This window comes from Theropithecus gelada, chromosome 11, assembly GCF_003255815.1.
Source record: "Theropithecus gelada isolate Dixy chromosome 11, Tgel_1.0, whole genome shotgun sequence".
Classification (NCBI taxonomy): domain Eukaryota; kingdom Metazoa; phylum Chordata; class Mammalia; order Primates; family Cercopithecidae; genus Theropithecus; species Theropithecus gelada.
Genome location: NC_037679.1, coordinates 35,945,706 through 35,970,651, shown reverse-complemented (window position 1 = coordinate 35,970,651; position 24,946 = coordinate 35,945,706). Strand labels below are relative to the sequence as shown.

Genomic DNA, 24,946 nt, shown 5'->3' with positions numbered 1-24,946 from the left:
ATCAAAACATAACAAATACAAAAAAATTATAAAACAATTTCATTCACAAATGTACATGCAAAACTAGTAACAAATTTAATCCAGCAACGTATAGAAAAGTAAGACATTATGCCCATGTTTGTTTACTCCAGGCATGCATAAGTGGTTCAACATTAGAAAAATCTATTAACATATTATTTAATATTAAAAACATAAAAGAAAAAAACATACACAATTCACAAAAAGTAAAAAAAAAAAGGGGGGGGGCGTGTAGAGGGAGAGGTTATTTATAAAATCCAAGTAAACACTTTATAAAATCACACTCAATGGTAAAATACTAGCCCTTTAAAGTCAATCTTTTAAAGATGATACCCTTTAAAGTCAGGAACAAAATGAGGATACTCATTCTGTGTCTATTCCACGGTGTACTGAGATCCTAGCTAATATAATAAGATCACTAAAGGAATTAAATGCCATAAAGAGTAGAAAGAAAAAATTCAGTCTTTATACATAATGATTATCCCATGTCATATATCCAAAATACCCCATTATTAGAAATAATAAAAGGCTTTAGCAAGGTTGGCAATAACTAATCAGCTACATTTCTATAAACCAGACACAAATAGAAATTTTAATTAAAAATAAAAAATTCATAATTTAAAAAATTTAAATTATTTTAAAAATAAATCTAACAAGAGATATAAACTTCTACATAAGAAATTATATGACTTCATTAAAAAACATAAAAGGTTTAAGTTTCAAAAGTAGTTACTTTCTCTAAATTAATCTACAGCTCAAATAGAATCTCAATCAAAATGGTGTAAGGCTGGCTGGACATGGTAGCTCATGCCTGTAATCCCAGCACTTTGGGAGGCCACAGCAGGTGGATCACTTGAGTTCAGGAGTTCAAGACCAGCTTGGCCAACATGGTGAAACCCCTTTTTTACTAAAAATACAAAAATTAGCCAGGCATGGTGGTGTATGCCTGTAATTCCAACTACTGAAGTGGAAGGCTGAAGTGGGAGAACTGCTTGAACCCAGGAGGTGGAGGTTGCAGGGAATTGAGATCACACCAATGCACTCCAGCCTGGGCAACAGAGCAAGACTGTCAAAAAAAATTTTTTAAAGGCATAAGGCTTTTCGCGGAACTCAAAGAGCTTATTCTAAAAAAATCTAAATGGAAGAGCAAAAGGCTCTTCCTTAGCAAAAGAGCTAAGATATTCCTGAGAAATAACAAACTTGGAAAAATTGCCCTGCTCAGATACAATTTAAGAGCAAAACTACAGTAATGAAATTATACAATGTTAGCATAGGCAGATAGATCAATAAACCAGAGTACCTAGGAAATGTGATTAATATCAAGGTTGAGACTGCAACTGAGTGAAGAAAAGGTGTGCTGAACAAGGATCTCTCTAATGGGGGAGAAGATACTGATCCCTCTCCTCACATCCGTCTTCATTTACAGTAGTCAAATGCACATGACTGAGAATGTAAATTACAGAGTATCTTTAATAACCTCAGAGAAACTCTTGTGGGAAAAAAAGATATACAAAAATATAGCAATATTGTTAGAATTCATGAAAAGTGGTGACTGGATACCTGAAGATAGACATTAAAAAGCTTAGAGAGTATTAAAAGGAAACTGGGAGACATACACAGAAAACAGAGAACTCTAACAAGTAACCTACAGAAAAAAATGCTTAAGAGGAAATGCATAGGAGATTAATTAATTCTGCACATTTTTGATTTTTTAATATATGTAATCATCCCAGATTCTGCATACTGTTCATATCTTTCTTGAGTTTAAAGCTCAATTAACTTAAAGCCACATTGAAAAATTACTCATTTCCAGACATAAAATTTCTAATAACCTTTTGTCAATATTTCAAGTGTTGTCAACACAATAAGCAGTTAACTATACTGGCTATGTCAGTGAATTTAAGAGTTGTTTAGGCCGGGCGCGGTGGCTCAAGCCTGTAATCCCAGCACTTTGGGAGGCTGAGACAGGTGGATCACGAGGTCAGGAGATCGAGTCCATCCTGGCTAACACAGTGAAACCCCGTCTCTACTAAAAAATACAAAAAAAAAAAAAAACTAGCTGGGCGAGGTGGTGGTCTCCTGTAGTCCCAGCTACTCGGGAGGCTGAGACAGGAGAATGGCGTGAACCCGGGAGGCGGAGCTTGCAGTGAGCTGAGATCTGGCCACTGCACTCCAGCCTGGGCGGCAGAGCAAGACTCCGTCTCAAAAAAAAAAAAAAAAAAGAGTTGTTTAATTACAAGAAGCATAGTCAGAGAAAAATTTTTTAAAAATAAGTAAAAATGCAAGAAACCAAATAAAATCACTCGAGTACAATTCCTAGAGATAACCACTGCTAAAATGATACATATTCACTTCCAGCTCTTTGTGCATTTTAAACTTCATTCTGTAAATATAATTTAGTATTTTTTCACTTATTATATCTTAAATATAAGCCCATATCATTAAGGCAGGAACGTATTTTAGTGGTTATGTAATACCATTCCATAGGCAGCGTAAGTGATAAAACTGTCCCCCTTTTTAGGTTGGCTATTCAGGTTGTTTTCATGTTTTCCCCTACCATAAATAATACAAAGAGAAACATCCTTGTAAATAAATCTTTGATCTTACATCTGATTATTTACTGACATATGATTAAGAGATTAAAGGATATTTTTATTTATTATTTATTTGAGATGGAGTCTCGCTGTGTCGCCCAGGCTGGAGTGCAGTGGCGCAATCTCAGCTCACTGCAAGCTCCGCCTCCCGGGTTCACGCCATTCTCCGGCCTCAGCCTCCCCAGTAGCTGGGACTACAGGCCGCCACCACGCCCGGCTAAATTTTTATATTTTTAGTAGAGACGAGGCTTCACCATATTAGCCAGGATGGTCTCGATTCCTGACCTTGTGATCCGCCCGCCTCGGCCTCCCAAAGTGTTGGGATTACAGGCATGAGCCACCGTGCCCAATCCAATTAAAGAGTATTATTAAAGATCACTCTAGAGGCTGCCAAACTGTTTTCCAGGAAGGTTTATGAACTTAAAATTATATTCAGAGTGTAATATAAGGACATTTGAAGACACACTGAATCAGGACAGAAAGCTGAGTCTGACACCAAACTCTTAACAATTTCCCACCTATGTGACTTTGAGCAAGACATAACAACTTCTCAGAGCCTCAGTCTTTCCATCAGTTAGAAAACAGTATTAAGATTTGTATAGTTTTTTTTAAATCTCAAATTATTCAGAGAACCAAGTAAAATAATGTATCTGAAAAACTATAAATCAAAAAGCACCAAATAAACATAAGGTGTTTTATGGGGAAATAATTATTCAAAGAATGGAACAGTAAGAACTTACTAGAACAAATAGCTTACATCAATGTAAAATTCATTATCACCATAAAAACACTTAAGTAACTTAATAAGCTGGGTATCATATTACGTAAGAAACCAAAATAAAGTTTATATAGTTGATCCTCACACCTCCTTGATAAAACTGATTTGTAACACCAAAATCAATATTCGTGGCACTTTTTCAGTGCCATGAATTCAACAAGGCATGAACAAAACAGTGAAAAATTTGAGTCACCCAATGCGTACATTCTCATCTGAGGCTGAGCAAAGCAACATTCTGTCTTCTTGTTTTAGTTCTCATACTATAAACAAGTGTCCTTTACATGGTCTATTTAGGGCCATATTTTTGTGCTTCTGTGTTGATCTTGCTGTTTAAAAGGGCCTTCAAGCACAGTGCTGAAGTGCTATCATGCTCTTAAGCACAAGGAGGCTGTGATGTGCTTTACAGAAAAAATACATGTGAGATAAGCTTCATTCAGGAATGAGCTGTAGTGCTGTTGGCCATAAGTTCAATATTAACGAATCAACAATACATATTAAATAAGGCTTTTTAAAACAGAAACACATATAAACAAGGTTATGTAGTGATCAACTGATGATCAATACTGTTGTGACCAGAGCCACATAGGAACCTAACTCTGTTATTTCTCTTAGGAACAATGGTTGAGTATTTTCTAATTCAGGGCTTGCAGCAACTTCACAGAACTACTGTGAATAATCAAAAACAACTATCATTCTGTTTTTCAAAACTAGTCTAAATCAGTTTTAATTACATATGTAGCCATGAGTTGCACAAGAAAAGTGTTAAAAGCAACAGAAAGGAGCCTGAGGTCATCAGAAGTGATCCTGGACAACTGCTATTTTATCTTACGGTACATGAATCAGCACCATATATTATGAGCCTTGTGGCTATTTCCTGTCTAATATCCTTTGTGCCTCCATTATAACCTACTCTGTGCTCTTTTCTGTTTCCTTCCTACAGGTTTCTTAAGCTTCTCTTACTGGCTTTACAAGTATAAAACTGGGAGAAAAACATAGTTCCAAAATCATAGAGGGCCTAGCGATACAGCTCTTTTATAACATAAAGTATAACATTTTCCTTTGCATAACTAGGATTTAAATTAATTTGTGCTTTCATCGCATAGTCCATGAGTATCATTTACGCACACACAAATGTTCAAATAAACTGTGAGCTAGGCATGGTGGCTCACACTTGTAATCCCAGCACTTTGGGAAGCTGAGGCAAGAGAACCACTTCAGCCCAGGAGTTTGAGACTAGCCTGGGCAACATGGCAAAACTCAGTCTCCACAAAAGTACAAAAATTAGCGAGGCATGGTGGCTTATGCCTGTAGTCCTAGCTACTTGGGAGGCTGAGGTGGGAGGATCACCTGAGCCTGGGAGGTTGAGGCTGCAGTGAGCCGTGATTGTGCCACTGCACTCCAGTCTGGGAGTGACAGAGTGAGACCATGTCTCAAAAAAACCACATGCTGGGCACAGTGGCTCACGCCTGTAATCCCAGCACTTTGGAAGACCAAGGTGGGCGGATCACAAGGTCAGAAGTTCGAGACCAGTCTGGCCAACATAGTGAAACCCCATCCCTACTAAAAATATAAGAAATTAACCAGGTATGGTGGTGTGCTATATAATCCCAGCTACTCGGGAGGCTCAGGCAGGAGAATCATATGAACCCAGGAGGCAGAGGTTGCAGTGAGCCACAATCATGCCATTGCACTCTAGCCTGGGCGACAGTGTGAGACTATCTCAAAAAAAAAAAAAAAAACCCAACACAAAAACAAACGGACCAAAAAAAAACAAGACAAAAAAAGGAATTGTGAATCCATATTTAAAATCAATTTGGATATAAACTTAGATTTTAGAAGTCATCAGAAATAACATGCATTTATTTAACACTTTTTACATGTCAGGTATGTCTTCAGGTGTTTATTTTCTCAAGAATTTGGACACAGTGCTACTATCATCTTCCCTTTACAGACACGTAAGAATAAAACTTGGTATTCTCATACTGCAATTTTTATTTGAAAAATTTGCATGCAACTTATTCAGTGTATTTACAAAATGAAATCTGTATCAATCTATTTTAAAGGCAGAAGTATTCAAATAGGGTAAGCTTAAATAGACTTGATTGTTCTGGTCTTCCCTGCAAAATTTGCCTCTCTTATTTTCAATTCCCAGTTTTAGCTATTTTATACTATTTCCCTAGCTTTAGCTATTTTATACTAACTCTGAATAAAGGAAAAAATTGAAATTTTACTATATAATGCTCTCTAGCATTAATTTTTCATTATTTGGTAAGTTACTGATTTTCCTGCTTCTTGCCACTTACACATACAGGAGTACAGAAACAGTTTAACATTATTTTGAGATCTGATTCTGAGTTTTTTCCTTGAACATCAACTTTAATGTCCAATTTAGGAAACACAAAGTTAGAAAATATGTCTGGAATACAAAAGTCATTTCAGAGGTCAATGCTTTTTGTAAGTTTAAAATAGATGAGGTAATGAAAACCAACAGATCTGTTTTACTCATACTAAGTGTTCCAATATGGCAATTCTAATGCTTAATAAATCCTTGAGGAACAATTTTTAAGTCAAAGTATAATACAAGGCCAGAATTTGCTAGTGAAAACTGCCATATGGAAGAATTTCAATAGATACTTAAACTAAGAAAATATTTAAAAGTACTACACTTTCCGAAAGTAATTACATAATGCAGTAAAAATATAAGAATTAAAAGTGTAGTTACAATTCTGTGCCTTAGGTCTCAAAAATAAAATAAGCACATTTTGCGTTTCAACTAAAACACAAGGCGACTTAATAAAAATAATACAACATTATGTTATGCAAGGCTGTGAAACAAAACCAGGTATTAACAACTAAAGTTGTTTAGAACAGTTACAAGTCACCAAAAACTGCATACCATTTAAAACATATCATATACTTTTGTAATGTTTTGAAAAATATTTAATCAACATTTATGAAACATGTTCCTTTATTACAATAAATCAATCTATCTTGCTGACTTAACTTTTTCTATGTAAAAATATCAAAAATTGGCATTGGCTTGCTTTCTTTATTGGCACACAGGCACACTTACAATTTTATTAGTTTTAAAAAGTATATTAGCCAGTCGTGGTGGTACATGCCTATAGTCCCAGCTACTTGGGAGGCTGAGGCAGAAGGATTGCTGGAGCCCCAGAGTTCAAGCTGCAGTGAGCCATGATTGTGCCACTGCACTCCAACCTGGGCAACAGGTTAAAAATATTTAAATTTTTTTAAATAGGGGAGTATACTACACTGATAATTTGCTGAAGTTAGCAAATGTATGAAAATACATGCTTTTCATGAAGGCAAAAGAGATGAATCACCTTTTCATGAAGACAAAAGAGATGAGGAGAGAAGATTAACTCTTATTTACCACAACAAAGTAAGTAGTGGTATTAAAAAAAATTTAGAGAAAAGAGTTTGATACCAAAACATAAAAATCACCATTTGGTAGAAAGGCTTAAAATATGTTTGGTTAGAAAAATACAAGTTTCAGTCCCAACTTGATCAGAAACTAAGACTCCTTAAGCCTAACTTTTGTTCAACTATAAAATGGAGATGGCTGAGTCGAATGGTAGTTTTTTTTTTTTTTTTTTTTGAGACAGAGTCTCGTTCTGTCACCAGGCTGGAGTGCAGTGGTGCATCTCAGCTCACTGCAACCTCCGCCTCTCCGGTTCAAGCAATTGTACTGCTTCAGCCTCCCAAGTAGCTGGGACTACAGGCACGAGCCACCACATCTGGCTAATTTTTGTATCTTTACTAGAGATGGGGTTTCACCATATTGGCTGATCTTGTTTTGAATTCCTGACCTCATGATCCACTCACCTCGACCTCCCAAAGTGCTGAAATTACAGGCGTGAGCTGCAGTGCCCAGCCAGTAGTTCTATCTTTAGTTCTCAGAGAAATAACCATACTGTTTTCCATAGGGGTTGTACTCATTTACATTCCCACCAACAGCATTCCTTTTTCTCTGCATCCTCAACATCTTGTTGCTTGCTGACCTTTTAAACATAGCTATTCTGACTGGTGTGAGATTGTAGTTTTAATTTGCGTTTCTCTGATGACTGGTGATGTCTAATATTTTTTCACGTTTGGCCACTTGTATGTCCTTGGAGAAATGTCTGTTTGTGTTTGTGTCCTTTACCCATTTTTTTAAATGAGGATGCTTGTTCTTTTCTCCATTACACAATATATCCATAAAACAAACCTTCACATGTAACCCCTGAATCTATAAAAATAAAAAATACGGGAAAAAAAGGGGGAAAAGGATAACAATACTAATTTATGAAATGTGGATTAAATGAGTAGTCAAAAAATGTCTTTTAAACACCCAATACGTGATAGCTACTATTATTTATATGCTGTTATTAAGGACAGCTTTCAAAAGCAACCTATTAAATATTTTAAAACATTATATTAGTTTACTTATTTTTCTAGGAACACTATTTTAATGTATTATGAATGAGTAGTTCAGTCCTAATGTCAAATTATTAAACATTTGTTCAAATAACAAAATTTGTTTTAGGTATGATCTTTATAACCAAAGGATATCATTCCAAAACCAGAAGAACCACGTCACATACATCCAGAATTTGGTTGCCAAATATATCCCAAGGGGCAATGCACTATGCATTGAATGATCGAAAAAGGATCTGTAAAACACAAGTTTTATAAAATATGAGCTCTATATTCATTGTAAAAATGAGTATTTATTTAAATGAAAATGACACACATTTTGTACAGTAGGCATTTGTTTCACCAGAATCCAGAGTTCAGGATGCTTAATTTTTCACAGTCATCAATAAAAATTAGTTCACAGCTGAAGGACTCAGCAAGATTCTGAAGTTCCTTTTAATTCCCCCAAATTTAAATTATATTCCATATACTTTTCAATTTCAGAATTTTAGTGCACTCCTATTCTCTTAAAGTCAGTAACTGACTTTAGTATATACAGTAGATATCATCCAGCATATTTTTCACCAAAGATGTGTTATAATTTTGACAAATAAATACAAACCAAGCCTCATATTTTTCTCTGTTTCATCATTATTTCTCCTTACCTATACACTCCAGCAAAAGTTGGAGCACATCTTTTCAAGTAGAATGAACTGGCTAGCTTAGTGAAACTGAAGGGTTGTGTTTTTAATACTTAAAATTGGGGAAAAATAAACATTAATATATTTTATTAAACATAAACAGAATCAACTATCCATGTAGGCAGGAAGTCTTAGTGACTTCCTATTTATACCTCTTGGAGCACCTAGAAATACTAAAATGAGATTAACTACATTTAAGCCACTCAGCATATTATAATACTAGTCATTATCATCTCTGTGTGAATTATTTTCAGAATTCTTTTCTGAAATGGAAGTGAAAATAAGATACTAAAGGATTGGAAATTAGATGGGAAATATTAGATCACAGACACCTGCCTAGGTTTGTTGGAAAGGTAACTTTAGAGCAATGAGACCTAAGAAAAGAAAACGGAATGATCATGATGTTTAAAGAAAAAAGAGGGAGAAAATAATCTTAAAAACTGAGCCTACTTCATAATCATGCTTAGACTTTACCTTACTACTAGAAATAAAGCCTCTTCCTTGTTTATTGCTTATGCCTTAATGTCTACAGGAAAATATAATTCCTACAGAAAGGTGAGCTCAAGTATTATAATTACCTAGAAATTAACAATATGTATATTTAGAGTCCAACAGACTGAAATTTACTTTTACTGAAATATTTCAAATATTTCTCAAACTATGTTTTAGTGTTAAAAATTATATGCTAGACTTTTATCATTAAAGTGCCTTTGAATCATTTAAATTAACATAACAATGTTAAAGAAATGTCAGATTTCACATATAGATGTCTAAATTCTTTAAATTAAGATCAAACGTACAACATACAAAACATTAATTTTATACAAGAGTACAAATTATATTATTTCATGTACAGTTTAAAATATAGTTAAAAACAATACACTTACTTTGAAAGAAACTGTACTGTAGCCCAAACACCACCATACATTAGCCCTTTAATGAGCCAAGAATCAATATTTAGGTCTGCTATAAACCCAACCAGCCAAATAACTAGGAAAGGAGTTCCTAACATTACTTTCTGCCGAAATTCCTGTATAGAAACAAAAAATTAGAAAGTTTTTGCATGTTTCAAGTAATCTCAATCTGAACCATTGTTACCTTTGTGAAGGCATGCAACAGCAGGTGAAATTCATTCATTCAAATTTGCACACTATATGTATCAGTACTATTCAAGGTGCTGGTGTCTGTCTTCTGGAGACAGGCATTAAACAATTTTAAATAACTTTGCTAAAATTGTGGAAAATAAGAATAGAAGTTATAGGAGTGGGTTCTATATGGTCAAATACAGAAGACGATACTAACTGCTTAACACATACACTGGCTGGCAAACAGTTCATGAAAAATACCACCCCTTTTTTAACAGGTGCAGTGATAACCAGAGAGACAAGGACAACTAGAATGACTGAAAGTATAAGAATTTTATCACATAAGGAAACATGAAGATGCTTGCCTGGAGTAGACATTTCAAATGATAAACAGTATATTAAAATCTTAAAATGAGATAAAGAATAAAAGCAAACAATCCATAGGCTCCTAGAGTCCACTGAATGAAGAGATGTGTGTCTGAACAAAGATCAAGGCAGAGTGCTCAACACTCCAGAGGTATTTCCATTTCATTTCTGTACTGGTCTGGTTGTTAGAAAGTCCATACATGTAAGTATAAAACCTACATAACTCTTCGTAACATCTATCACAATTTTATCTTTACAGCAACCAAGGTAAGTCTACTGCCTCTTCCATGTAAGAGCCCCCACAAACTTATAGCCAGTTATCAAGTCTCTGTTCAGTTACCTTAGGTCACAAAACTATGTAAGACATTCAAGGCAGGGCACGGTGGCTCATGCCTTTAATCCCAACCTTTGGAAGGCCGAGACGAGACAATCGCTTGAGCCCAGGAGTTGTAGGGTAGCCTGGGCAACATGGCAAAAACATGTCTCTACAACAAATACAAAAATTAGCTGGGCATGGCGGCACGCACCTGTACTATAGTCCCAGCTACTTGGGAGCCTGAGGTGGGAGGATTACCTGAGCCCAGGGAAGTCAAGGGTCAAGGCTGCCATGAGCCGTGATCAGGCCACTGCACTTCAGCCTGGGCAACAAAATGAAACTCTGTCACACAAAAAGAAAAAACAAAAAACAAAACAGCTGTGGTGTAACAAAGCAGAGTATAAACACAGCCTTCCTTACTGAATACTTATCTTTCTAAAAGCTAAGGTTACATTACACATTTTTAGTGTATAACAAAGCAGAGTATAAACACTGCCTTCCTTACTGAATACTTATCTTTCTAAAAGCTAAGGTTATATTACACATTTTTAGCACCCCTTTCATACTATCAGCTTCCACTGAAATAAGTGGGATTTTTTTTTTTCATATAAATGACCATGTCTTCCCCAGTTTGGCCACTGTAATTCATTTTCTGAACTAAATGTGTAATTTTAACTTAAAGTAATAATTAAACATCAATTTCAGGCTTTAATTTTATGCTGTAGCAAAATAACTAATCCAATTTTTTTTCTAGTAAGTATGAACTTTGTATCAAGACATTAGAGAAGATTTACTACTCAGAAGAGAGAGAACGTATGGGCACATAAAATGGTACTATAAAAATATAATGGTGATGTGCTGCTATGTGAGAAATCTCTTTTCTCCTATATTTTATAAGGAAAATTTTCAACTATATAGTAAATTTGAAAGAATCACATAGTCAAGTATATACACCACCTAGATTCAGAAGCCTCTTTTTAAATTAAACTTCTTATTTTGGAATAATTATAGATTCACACGCAGTTGTAATAAGTAATACAGATAGATCCTAAATATCCTTTGTTCCACAGTGGTAACATCTAGCATATCACAGTAGCATATCACAACAATGGTAACAGTAGCATATCACAATCAGGAAACTAACCTTGATACAGTCCAGATACAGACTATTTCCACTACTAAAAGGATTCCTCATATTGCCCTTTTATAGCCAACTTCCCTCCTACTCCCAAACCCCCTCTAAATACTAAAGATGTCCCTCCAACTTATTAAGAAGACTTATTTAACCATAAATATGCCTGTTTAAAATCCTTCTACTTAAAAAAAATCTAAGATATTTTAAAATCGTTTTCTAAAAAGACTGTCCCCCTTTCTTTTTTATGGAGAGAAGGTCTCACTCGGTCACCCAGGCTGGAGTGCAGTGGCATGATTTTGGTTCACTGCAGACTCAACCTTCCGGGCTCAACCAATCCTCCTGCCTCAGCCTCCCTAGTAGCTGGGACTACAGGCGCACCACCACACCTGGCTAAAGATTCCCTCTTTATCTGTCTACTAGCACTATCCAAAAATATTTCCCCCTTTTGGAATGACATTTTTATTTTTCTTAAGGGAATGACTTTTTAAAATAAAACACTATTGAATCCTAGATGTCACTATTTTCTTTTTTAGTTTTAAATATAAAACACACTTCATAGGCTAGCAAATCAAAACATGTTAAGGACTGAAACTTTTCCAATGTGATGTGGAAAAAGAAAGAACAGTCTATATAATTACAGATGCTTAATCTCACAGGTCCCCTAATCATCGTAATTTTTAAATATATGATGGTTACCTTCAACCTTTAAAGATTACTCTCCCAATCATCATAGGTTTTTAAAAGTAACCTTTATAAAAATGTGAATATATTTAAAGCTACTAATGAAAAACAGCAGGAAAAAAACTCCATTTCTGAACTGACCACAATGGTACACCAATGTTAAAACTGCACTAAACTTCTAAAGTTCTTTTTTGAAAAATCATATCCAAACACATAAACCTGATGTATCATTTACTCATGCTATAAGTAACTTTACATATTAATGCAACATCTAATATTTATAAGTCATTTATGATTATATATATATATATATACACACACACCCACACATGTATGTAAAATAAAACTTCAAAATATTCACATTCAACAAAACGAAAGCACCAACATTGTGGGATTTTCCAAAGTAACACAAGATATTTTTATTACTAGCCTAAAATACGACAGCCATTTTTCACTCTGTTGAGCAAAACAGCTCTAAATCCTAGAAAACTGAGCAACACAAAATAAATCATTTTCTGTATCATATCTAATAATTAAATAGAAGAGTTAACATGACACTCAAAAATTGTTCATTATTCTCAGCCATAGGGCTGAAAACAGCCAAGTTTATAAACTATGAATCTAATTCTTCTAAGTAACGGACCAGGGGACTTCTCAACTGATTAAGGGAGTCTAAACTCCCATAAATAAAGGAGGCAATGCTTTCAAGTGTGCTTCTGTTTATCCCAAATTTGTCTTTTTGCCTTGGTAACAGATAGATCAATATTAACTTTAAATAATCAACATTGCCACTAGAACAGCCTAAACACGATATACAAAAGATGGTACTCAAGACTTAATGCCACTCAAGTTGTGATTACTGACAAGTTAGCAGACATCTTGACAGTTATTTAGGTAAATAAAGAAACTCTAAGGCAGTTAACTTCTTTTTTGTGGGACATAAGATTGTGCAGAACCTAGACCCCCCCTCTATGGGGGGAAATATTCTAAGTTCTAGTATCATATTATTATAATTAGGCAACAGAGCCAACAGTCATGCAATTTAAAACTGAAGGCATATAGATGATCTAAAATGAGCTTTCCATAGGAAAGTCAAGAATAGAAGTTCTCTCTCTCTGAAAAAAGGTATACAACATATCACAAAAGAATGCAAAGCTCAAGTTAGAGCCGGAGTTGTGAGTAGTTTAAAAAGATGTATTAGAACTAAGCTATTTCACAATTTATTATCATACTAACAAACGAGCATTCACTAGAAAAACCTTTATTTTTATCTATTACTTTACAAAAGCCCAGCTGAAATAATGAACCAAAATTTACACGAGTAGCCGATGGAGATTTAAATAATTTCATACGTACCAATCCTTCTTAATTATTAGACAGCCCCAAAAGGTCACCAACCAGGTAGGTAAGAGCCCTTGGAAACTTTGTTATTTACTTTCATTTATTCCGAGTATAATATTATTTTAAAAATTACATAGAGTAATGCCAAAATTAAAGGCTGTAAACACTCATGCTAAGTAAGTGTGCCTATGAATCCTACTTAAAAAATTATATGTTGAAAATTTTCAGCCAGGCGCGGAGGCTCACACCTTATTCCCAGCACTTTGGGAGGCCGAGGTGGGTGGATCACCTGAAGTCAGGTAAAGTCACCTGAAGTCACCATGGCCAACATGGTAAAACTCCATCTCTACTAAAAAAATACAAAAATTAGCTGGGCATGGTGATGGGCACCTATAACCCCAGCTACTCAGGAGGCTGAGGCACGATAATCACTTTAAACTGGGAGGCAGAGGCTGCAGTGAGCCAAAATCTCGCCACTGCACTCCGGCCTGGGCGACGAGAGCAAAACTCCATTTCCAAAAAAAAAAAAAAGAAAGAAAAAACAAAATCTTCAGTTATGAGTTTACCTTATCAGCTTTCAGCTTTCTAAGGAAGGACGGATTGTCATATCCTTTTGCTTGCCTTGCCTCTTGTAAGTGGTTGATCATCCACACATTTTTTCTCTGTTTTGCCAAATCAAGTGCTGATTCGCCCTGATAATATAAATAGAAGAAATTCCTATTAAAAATTTAAAAGCAGCATATCTTAGTTACCTCTAAAGAACTTCTGTAAAAATTAATTTACTGCCCTATTAACATTGTTTCGACATTGTGTAAAATAATTACTAAAAACACCTGCATCATTATATATTTCTTATTATGCTTTCCCAAAGAATAATCACAAAATGTATTTTCTCATCATATTCTGTAGATTTTATTTTTGCCTGCATTTTGACATATTAGAGAGCAAATCAAAAAGTAGGTATTTTAGTACCTGCTGGATCAGAGGCTATCACTAAGTTTATCAGTTATTTCATATTCTTTAAAAATTTCATTAGTAATAGTTATTGCTACAAAACACTTTGCTACAATATCAAGTTGCCAGAAATCTCTCAGTTTTATTTCAACAATGATAAGAGTCTTCAGAAGAGAATAGGAAGGAAAAGGAAAAGTTAGTCTCTACTTCTATCACTATTGTTCTGGCATTCTTGATTTATATTCATTCACCCATCCAGAAGTTTCCAAAGTAAATGAGAAATGATTTTTAAAAATAACAAATTCAAGTTATGAATTTGTATCCCCCTTTAATCCTAAGAAAAAGAATGCCAGGGAATTTACCTGATAGGAATAAAATGTATCAAAGTAAGAAACAAATAAGCATTCCCAATTTTAGGTCTATGCTTCTTTTTGCCTTAACTAATTTAAAATTTAAAATCTTATTTCTCCTTTTGCAAATCAGTCAGACACCTACATTTCCATTCTATTTAATGTCTTCCACTATTTATCTACTTCTTCCAGTAGAAAAATGAAACTTTAAATGCTTATCAAAGTTTCAAGAATGGAAAGATGAATATTCAAAATTACTTTTAAAAAGTAAAAAACACTGAAGTTTTATTTCCAAAAACAAGGTCAAAAAGAATAAAGCCATAAAGAGCCTTGGGGTGCCTTATTTATGAGGAATGATTACTTATCAAGTATAGGGTTTATTTTTTAATATTAAAAAATAAAAATAAACAACAAAACACACCACTGCCACCAACAGCAACAACTATTACAAAACAACAATAACAACAAAAAGCCCAATCAATCCTTTAACATAAAGATCAATGGTATTTAGTAAGAAATGGGCTAATCTAGGAGTCTTCCACAAATAGGGATATTTACTTTAAAATATAGCCTTACCTATTCCAAAATTCCATCACCTAAGTTGTCAGAACCAACTAATTAATCCAAACTATAAAGATTACCTGAATAAAAGCAATCCCTTGGGTAACAACTCCCCGGGAATATCCTGCAGTTGCCTCGGTCCAGCTGAGCATCCCTTCCACTAGAGGGCCATGTGACACCTAAGGATTGCCTAGACAAAAAGATTGAGGGAGCTTTAAAATATCTTTCAACTACTCCTCTAGTCATCTAACTATTTTTGTATAGTTATTTTATTCAGCTGGTAAAATAAACACTCAATTCATTTAAGGAAGTATATTGAAACCAGGGTTCTGAGTTAGGTCTGTTTTTATTTGATCACTCCATGTCTCAGCCAAAATAATAAATAATACTAACAATAGCAACAACAGCAAGAATTTACATGGAGTAATTATAGACTATGTAACTGTTAATAAAAGAAATTAGTCAAACGTTTTGGTCAGATAAACATTATGGTTGGGGGTAAGATCACTCAACATTTCACCTATGTAAGGTTGAATTTCATTGTCAAAATTTAAAAAAAAATTTCCTTGGAGACCATCTAGGTCAGGTATTTAAGAGGTAATACAAAACTATTTTCTAAAAACAGTTTCTTACCTCATTTCAAGAAACTATAAAAGAGGTCTTTCGATACGTTAACGAACACAGCTCAGTAATTTTACATTCTGTACAAGCTAAAAACTATGTCCTTTGATAAGTTTAGAAAGAAAAGATTATAACTGCTTGGGCAGCACTCAGAGATTAACTGTTCCTCCCAAACTCAATTCATCTAAATTTATCAGTATAACCAAAAACATATGCTAAGGATTATTATTTTTTTAATCACAAACGAGATACTACCACAAAAGGGATTACTGGGTAGGCCATAATTGTGTTTTGTTTCCTATTCTCAGTATTCCAAGTCACTTGTTTCCCCTGTTGTTGCTTTACAAGAAGAGATTTAAATTTATTTCATGTAGCTATTATCTATGGGCTTAGTTCTTAAATTCTTTTGAGTCTTTTCTGATGACAGCCACTTTTCTTCTTCCCAGAAGAATGCTGATACACGTTAACTGTTTTTCAACAATTTCAGGGGTCCACGGACCCACACCTTCCCCAACCAAAGTCCACTGGGGGGACTCCAGATAAAAGAAACCTAGAGTATACAGCTATTTCTGATCCTTCTAAAAATGAAAACAGCAATTTTAAAGTTACCTATCATTTAGTATAAATTATCTTTAAAGTAAGTTCTATCTTATTTTGATAAAGGAATATTTGTTTATACATGAAAAGAACTGAGCAACTAATATGTAAAGGTAAATCTCTAGTTAATGTAAAGAAAGATTTCTAAGAAACTTATATATAGAAAATAGGTATTTTAGAGAAAGGGGATCTTATAGAATTATTATAACACAGTGTAATTTTTCATATTCTTTGAAAAATATAACTTTTTATAGCTATTAAAGCCATAGCCAGATTTGCAGGCTGCATCTTCTTGTTATAATCCATTATTATTCTTTCTTAAGACTTAAAAATGGAAAAATATATAGGTATAAATAAATTTGGTTAAATTCCTGGACAAATATTGTAGGTATTTTCTTAAATAAATGCTTCCTTTTCAAAACTGGCAGCAATTTAAGTTTACTTAATTAGCTTAATAGTTAACACAGCTAAAAGACACCACTTCATATTAAATATTACCAAACAGAACTAATTCCTATCACCTTCACCACAAAAAGTACTTCTCCTTCAGTCTTCACAATCTCAACATGTGATATCACAAGATGCTCAGTTACCCAAAACAAAACCTGAGTCATCAATGATGGTTTCTTTTATCCCTATACCTAATCTACCTTCTTATTTCTACTTTAAAATATCCTCTCCAAATGCAGTCATTTCTCTCTACCTCTACTCCTCTGATCCTAGGCTAAGCTAACATTATCACTTGTCTGATTTATTGCAACAGTCTAACCAATCTCTATCTTTTCCATTTGCCTAACTCTTCAATGCATTCTCCATACATCAACCAAAGTAATGTTTAAAAAATATTTAAAACAAAAAGCAGATCATATAATCAGCCTACATAAATCCTTTCAACTGTTTCCCATGACTGAGAATACAATTAAAGCTCCTCATCATTTCATTGCATTGCATGATATAGCACCTGCCTCTCTCCAAGTGACTTCACCACCTTGCTCACTGTACTCTGGCCACACTGTCCTTATTTCTGCACCTCAAACATGGCAATCTCACTCCTGTTTAAGACCTCGCACTTGCATGTTCCTCTACATGGGAAGTTTTTTCCCATGTATCTCTGTATAACTGATCCCTTCTCATTACATAATTCTGAAAGCAAATGTCATCTCCTCAGAGGCATTCCCAAATCACTCTCACCGGATGTGGTCCTTCCATTCCAGTCCCTCTATCACATTTGCCTTTTATTATTATTCACTTATTGGCTGTTTCCTCAACAGAATGTATGTTCTGAAAGAATAGGGACCTTATCTGTCTTGAACAATGTGACTCCCCACCACCCACCATTGAACAAGAATTTGTTAAATGAATAAATACATGGTTTCTATTAGAAGGTGATGACTTAAGTATGTTGGGAATGCCTCTGAGGCAGATCCCCATTTTAAAAAAAAGGCATTTGATAGTCATTTCATCTTTTTAATTATATACAAATTGCTTTTAAAACAAAAATCTACTTTGTCACCAGTGTAGATACAGATAATTTTTCTCCTGAAAGTATAAATGTTCCCTGAGCAAATACAATAAATTCCATTTATTTTCTTTAGAAGTACCATCACTCCAGAAGCTACCAGGGAATTACATGAAAAAAATTTTTTGTCAACAGCCAACCTTGATTACATGTGACAGATAAAGTTTAAACATTAATAAAAAGAACATAACTAGAAAAAAAATTGAATTTAAATAAAAGCTTTAAGGTATAATAATTAGCTCAATTACAGACACTGTAGACTCTGGAAAGTATTCACATGAACTACAACAGTTAAGGAAGCTACATTCTATTTCATTGTTTCTTGGTACCAAATAACTCTTGTGCCTGAACCTATAAAACATTAAAAATACAAAGTTCAAAATCATTTAAATAATTTTAAATATCTCTACTCTTACCATTAACTTTCTGTTGAAATTTGCTGTATTCATTTTACTAAGAGTAATTTAAAAGTTTATGCAATGGCTAAGGAGAAGTACAAGTCTTCATTATTTGCTTGAAAAGACACTGAATTTAAAAACCATTCCTCAAATCCCAATGACTGTGACTGAATTTAGCCTAATTTTATATGAACAGAAAATATACTTTTAAAAGCTCTAAAAATATACAACACTAGTTTCAAACTCCAGAACTGTGTAGTCATTTTACTGTCATAATTCTTTGGTATTACTGTAATTTCTGTATACTGATATGGCTATTGACAGAAGGTCTACAGAGTCTTACTATTTGCCAAACTAAAATTAATCCTGTTTTTTCAATAATACTAAGTATCTTTAAATGTATTCCTCGCACATGATCACCTTAGGAATGGCTGTCTGGTAGCAAAGAGAAAAAAAGTAGTAACACTCTAATTCAGATAATAAAACATGAGGTAATCTCACATAATTTTCTTATAGGTATATTGATCATGTTTAGTCAAACTTCTCTTTTCTTAACCTTCAGACCTGGGGTCAGCTAATTTACTCATTCCAGTGTTATAAACTTTTAAGAGCATCCTATTTAAAAACATTTAAAAAGCAAACATTTCTTTCTCTATAATTTCTGAAGTGGCAGAGAGGTATCCTAGCAGTCATGAAAACTACCTTCGGTAAAACTCAAGACTACATAAATCTTCATTTACTCAGTCAATAAATACCTAGAGTGCCCATCGAGTATCAGGCACTATGATATGCTGACTTTCTTCTTTCCCTATGTTTAGTGGCAGATACGGAACTATTCTGAACACTTTTGTTAGGGACAAGAAGATTTGAAATTTTTTTAAAAGGAAAGAAAGAAAAAAACATATGATTTTATCAATATCTTACAGTTTCTAATATTAATTTACTTTTAAGTAAATGTTTGTAATTAGACTATCTCTAAAAATTGATAAGCTTAATAAATTATGCTCTATAAAACTAGTCAGTAACTGAATCAAGGAAGAACAAACTATTCATTGGAACATAAACAGATACCCTGATCCAGCAGGAGACAACCTACTTTTTGATTGGCCATTTCAGATTAGTATGTGTCTTGAACCCTCTTCATATTTAATTAGCACATATCCCTTAGAAATTTAAGAAACATAACTCAGAAAATACTATAAATTATAGCCAAAATTAAAGAACATTTGTCAATGGGTACAGTTACTTATGAATGCACATTATTAAAAGATGATGTTTAAAGTAATTTTACAGTAACAAGTTCGTTGCTGAAAGACACGGTGGATCCTGAAGCTTTAAAAATGAAAAGAAATAACCAAAATTTGAGACTAGCAATAGAATCTTATTGCATGTATTAATAAAATGTTTACTGATTTCTAAATGTTTCGAGAGTAAATGTTAATTGTGCTTGGCTCTTAAATAATATTGCAACTTTTCCTGGATTAGTCCACCATGGTGGGGTGGGGGTCCTCCTATAAACACCATAAAGGCATTTATCAAATTTAAATCTCTTGACCTTTTAAAAAATAAGACAATAAAATAACCAAGTCAAAGAATTATTAAAATGTATTATGCATAATGTGGTTTAACTATAAACTTCTACTGAAGAAGTTTCTTTCAACTCTGATAGTCTATGAAAAACTTGTTTTATTACAGAATCCATATATTAGTAGCCACATTTCATACAGTATTATCAATATAGAATATTTTTTACCTTGATATTCTGGGCATCAACATTAGCTCCAGCTTCCAGAAGAAGGCTAATGACTGTGGTATTCCCTGCTAGTACTGCCCAATGCAGAGCAGTGTTTTTGTGATACTTGTCACCAAGGTTAACTGAAACATTGAATGTTAAAAGCAATCTAGTTGGATCCACACTGAAAAGGAAAAAAAAACAAACAAACAACAACAACAACCCTAATTTCAATTATAGAAATCATTACAAATACTAAACTGATTATGCTTACAGTAGCATTCCATTTTGGAACACTTCTATTTTAACCTACTCAACAACTTTACAATCAATAATGAGACAATATTCTAATATGAAGTATTAAGTACGTACAACACTATATAAAGTAATGTATTAATAGTTTCAGGGGATAAGCAACTTGTCCTGACATTTTGTATTTTTGACTTAGAAATGGATGTCATTAATACGTATACAATTAAAGAATAAAATTTTTTTTAATTGAAATTTGGAGTCTTCCAAAAGTAATCTAAGACAACTTACTAATACAGTAAATTTGTCAGTATGTAAATCACATGAAAAAATTAATCACTTTTTTAAAAAAGAGAACTTCCTTTCTTAGAAATTGTTAAAAGAGAAATAGATTAAGGAAGCTCTAATCACTGAGGGAGAGATAGCAGAGACACCAAAACATCCAAAATGGTAATTTATGTATACTATAGTCATAATAAAAATTGTAAATATTAGTGAGTATAGTATTAACTGCTTTTTCCTCTCTCTTACTTCACATTGTATTATGCTGAAATGGCCTGAATAAGTTTTTTATAGTCATTACATACCTATGTGTTCTATATGCTGCCCACATTAAAGGCGTCATTCCATTCTGATCCATCATATCTACATCCTGATAAAGCAAAAAGAAAAAAATCAGACAGTTAAATTATAAGTTCATAACCAAATCTGCTTGGAAAAATCTAACCTATATATAACAGGAGAAGCAAATATAATACTACTCAATCAAGGATAATGTATGAAACTTTTTCTTTCTTAAACTTTAAAATAAAACTCTTGTCACTATATACTCTAGTTAACATATATCATGCTTTTACAGTATTCCCTTTTAAGATATTTTAATTAGACTTTCAATGTTTCACATTTAAAATTCTTAACCTCTTCTGACCTTTCAACCACAAAAGACAGGCTAAGTGATTGAAGTTTCTGAAAAACTTGTTTACACTAATGCATAAGAGAGAATGACAAAACTATTTATTCCTAGGCATTTCAAAATGAAAAATAAAAAGAAGTGACATTTTAATATACTTAAAGTTTTTATTGTTACATATGTACATTTTTAGAGTTAAATGATTCTGCAGTTTGTGGCGAAAAGCAAAACACTAAAGCAATCTCCCTGCCTTCCCACCATTTTCACCATTTTTTGGCTCATTATTTTGGTATTTACCTCCACATCTTGAAATAAGACGTTTGAATTGCTACTTCTTGATTTTTCAGTTTCAGGCATTATTGTGAAACTCCTTAGTATAAAAAAATGTGAATTTTTCTCTTTCCTCTCTGCTACATCACAAAAACTCGCCTTTCCTATTCTTTCCTCTCAAGAGATCTATTGTAATTCTGGTTAATATAAACATTTAATACTTGATATGTATTATTATAAATATGCACAAATACTATTCCCAGTGAAACCATGTAATAAACCACTATTTTTCCTCTTCTACTCAATTTTTTGCTTTCCCTGGCACCATCTTTTCCCCACTCTTGCTTAGTTTTTAGCAAATTATAACTAAAACTTCCACCCATTAAACCAAAACTCTTTCCTAGTTATCTAATTCTCCTTGTGCAAGACTTTCTGATGTACCAGGGACTCTTATCAGTTTCAGTGCTCTGAAACTACCTTTCCTAACCCACTCCATTCTGAACTGATTATCCTCTATGCCTGAAACATCTGTCTCATTAACCTGGAGTACTTTGAAAATAAAAATTATCTCAAATCAATCTTTATATTCTCAGTGTCCAGCAGAGTAGATGATCAAAAACCATTTATTAAAGGAAAAGACATGCTTATCTATCTACTTTTCTAGGCTTGGCTTTAGAATAAGACATGGTTTTGAATTCCTAGCTCCATCACACGCTATGAGATTGTAGGCTAAATTACTTTAATTCTTAGTCTTAGCTTCCTCATTAAAAAACGTGAAATACAAATAACTTCATAAGACTTCTGTGAAGATTAAATAATGTGTGCAAAGCATCTAGTCAACAGCCAAGAATATAATGGATATTCAATAAATATTAAGTTTCTTCTTCTTCCCTACCCCATCTCCCATTCCTGAATTATATTAAGTAAGCAGTTCTAATCCAAGTTGTATTACCTAATTTACCAATCAGTAGAGAGAGGAGACAGTTACAGTAAGCACAATGTAAAACACTATCTCTATGCAGCAGTTCTCTGTGAGCCACTGTTAGCGATGGGAATATGTCTCAAATGTGAATATTATCCAAGCATATTGAAGAAAAAAAAATCTGAGAACCACTACATTAGATAAGTAAAGTACTTCCTTGGATGTCATTAGCTTTAGTCACTCACCATGCATACTGTAACAGAATGTTATGCCTTATCCATTACAAATCCATTTCTGGATTTACTTTAATAGTGTTGTCAGGAATATCTTCTGCAACCTCACTCAACATTTCCAATATGCAAGTTCATTTTTTAAAATAATCCTGTGACTTAAAAAAAAAGTTTTCTGAAGAAACAACAAACTTCCTTATTTCTTACATGAGAGGTAACTATTGTGACTTCTTTTACTCCTAATTTCCGTAGTTTGAAGAAAGCTCAACCAAATTTCAGGTCTAATTAAAGCAAGCATGTAAATTCTTATGTTTAAGTTTCTTTTTCTTCTTAGTTGTCTTTTCATATCCTTTGTAAAAACTGATAGTATTAAAATATCAATAAATAAAAAAATGTAAAATCATGGCACATCTCTAGAGTACTAAAAGAAAAATGAAATTCAACCTTTTCTCTCTTTGGGTCGGAATTTAAAACTTGGTACTTCTTTTCCAAGTTCAGCCTGGACGTATGGGTATTCTCTATTAGGAAGAATTAACAAGCCCAGATCAAAAGCTTATGGGAATTCCATGATCAACAGGGCTCCATAACTTAGCATTCCCCTTTTTCTCCTGAAAATCATCCAAAAGAATTGGTAGTGAGCACTAAATATATTTAACAATATAACTAAAACAAAACAATTGTGAAGAATAGAATGACAGAACTGAATGAAAATGTTATATACCCTAACAATGTAAAATTGATATAATTAACAAAAAAATGGGAAAATGGAAAAAGGTTGAAATGAAAATATGCTGAGAGCCTCATCTCTAGTAGCCATGAATCAAAGAAAATTATCTAAAGCTGAAAAATCAAGTAATAGAAATGTAGTAAAAATTTATCAGAACATAGTTAACATTAAGAAAAACAATATTATTGACTAAAGTTGGTAAAAGGGAAATGGAAGAAGAAATAAAAATATGCTAATTTTATTACTGCTTATAATTAGGAACTACGTAATTAGAACTAATAAAATTTGAGCAACCATCTGACTGAAGAGAGAGAGAGAAACTGTGTGACTATCTGAGGAAAGAATATACCAGCAGAAGAAACAGCAAGCAAAAGGCCCTCAGACAACATCAGGTCAGAGTTGCTGAAAAAGTAGCAAAAAAACTAGTGCAGTTAAAGCACGGTGATGACAGGGAGATGGCAGAAGTGGAGCTCAAGAGGTATCCAGGGGCTAAACTGCACAGTGCTCTAGCACAGAGAAAAACTTTGGGCCCTTACAGTATGATGCAATGCACATTGGAAGAGTGTCTTTTACAATATATTAGTGTATACATGTTGAATATCCTTTATCTAAAATGCTTGGTACCAGAAGTGTTTGAATATGTGTTTTTTTTCATATGTTGAAATATTTGCATATATATATTAAAATATTGAGAATGGGACGAAAGTCTAAATGTGAAATTCATTCATCTTTCATAAACACCTTATACACACAGCCTGAAGGCAATTTTATTCAATATTTTAAATAACTTTGTACATGAAACGGTGTGTGTACAATGAACTATCAGAAAACAAAGGTGTCAGGGGTGGAATTTTCCACTTGTGGCATCATGTTGGCACTCAAAACGTTTTGGATTTCGAAACATTCTGGATTTTCAGATTACAGATGTTTAATCTGTACATGGAGTAAAATCTCAGAAAATACACACTACATTATTAAAGGAAGTAACCTCAGAGAGATGGCCAAGGGGAGAGGTGAGATTTCATTTTCTAAGTCATATTCTATTATGCTTGAATATTTCATAATAAACATGTATTATCTTTGTGTGCATAAAAAAAATTTACTCATGAAAACAAAACTATTTCTCAGACATTTATCATCATCATCATCATCATCATGCATTTTTTTGTACCAAAAGCACTGTGACAGGTAGAAATCCTGCCCTCTGAGAATTTTATAGCCTATTTACTATATTAGAGGTTACACAGATTAATGAAATCATCCAAACTCTAAGCTAAAAAAAAGACCATGAAGACTCAAAAATGTACACTACCTCTCTTTCCCAGTTAAAAACTGAAAGAAAAAAGTGAACGTGTATTGTAGATTTATTCTGCAATATGGAAGGCCACTAAAGACCCTGTGAGTGTGCTACAGCACCATTTACTGCTTCAACCTTTGTTCTAGAAAAACCTGCAGAATAACAAGAATAACCTCCT

The 24,946-nt window shown here is 33.5% G+C and overlaps 1 protein-coding gene across 1 annotated transcript in view; it reads right to left on the bottom strand.

Annotated features, from left to right (window-relative positions):
• The window catches only part of ZDHHC17 (zinc finger DHHC-type containing 17), a 91,370-nt gene that overhangs the window by 17,875 nt on the left and 48,549 nt on the right, over positions 1-24,946 (bottom strand). Inside the window, exons 6-10 of the mRNA XM_025402061.1 lie at positions 21,000-21,064; positions 20,185-20,347; positions 13,998-14,123; positions 9,395-9,537; positions 7,963-8,063 (exon numbers count right to left, since the gene is read on the bottom strand). Of these exons, the coding sequence (XP_025257846.1) occupies positions 7,963-8,063; positions 9,395-9,537; positions 13,998-14,123; positions 20,185-20,347; positions 21,000-21,064 (598 nt within the window). The remainder of the gene's footprint in view (positions 1-7,962; positions 8,064-9,394; positions 9,538-13,997; positions 14,124-20,184; positions 20,348-20,999; positions 21,065-24,946) is intronic.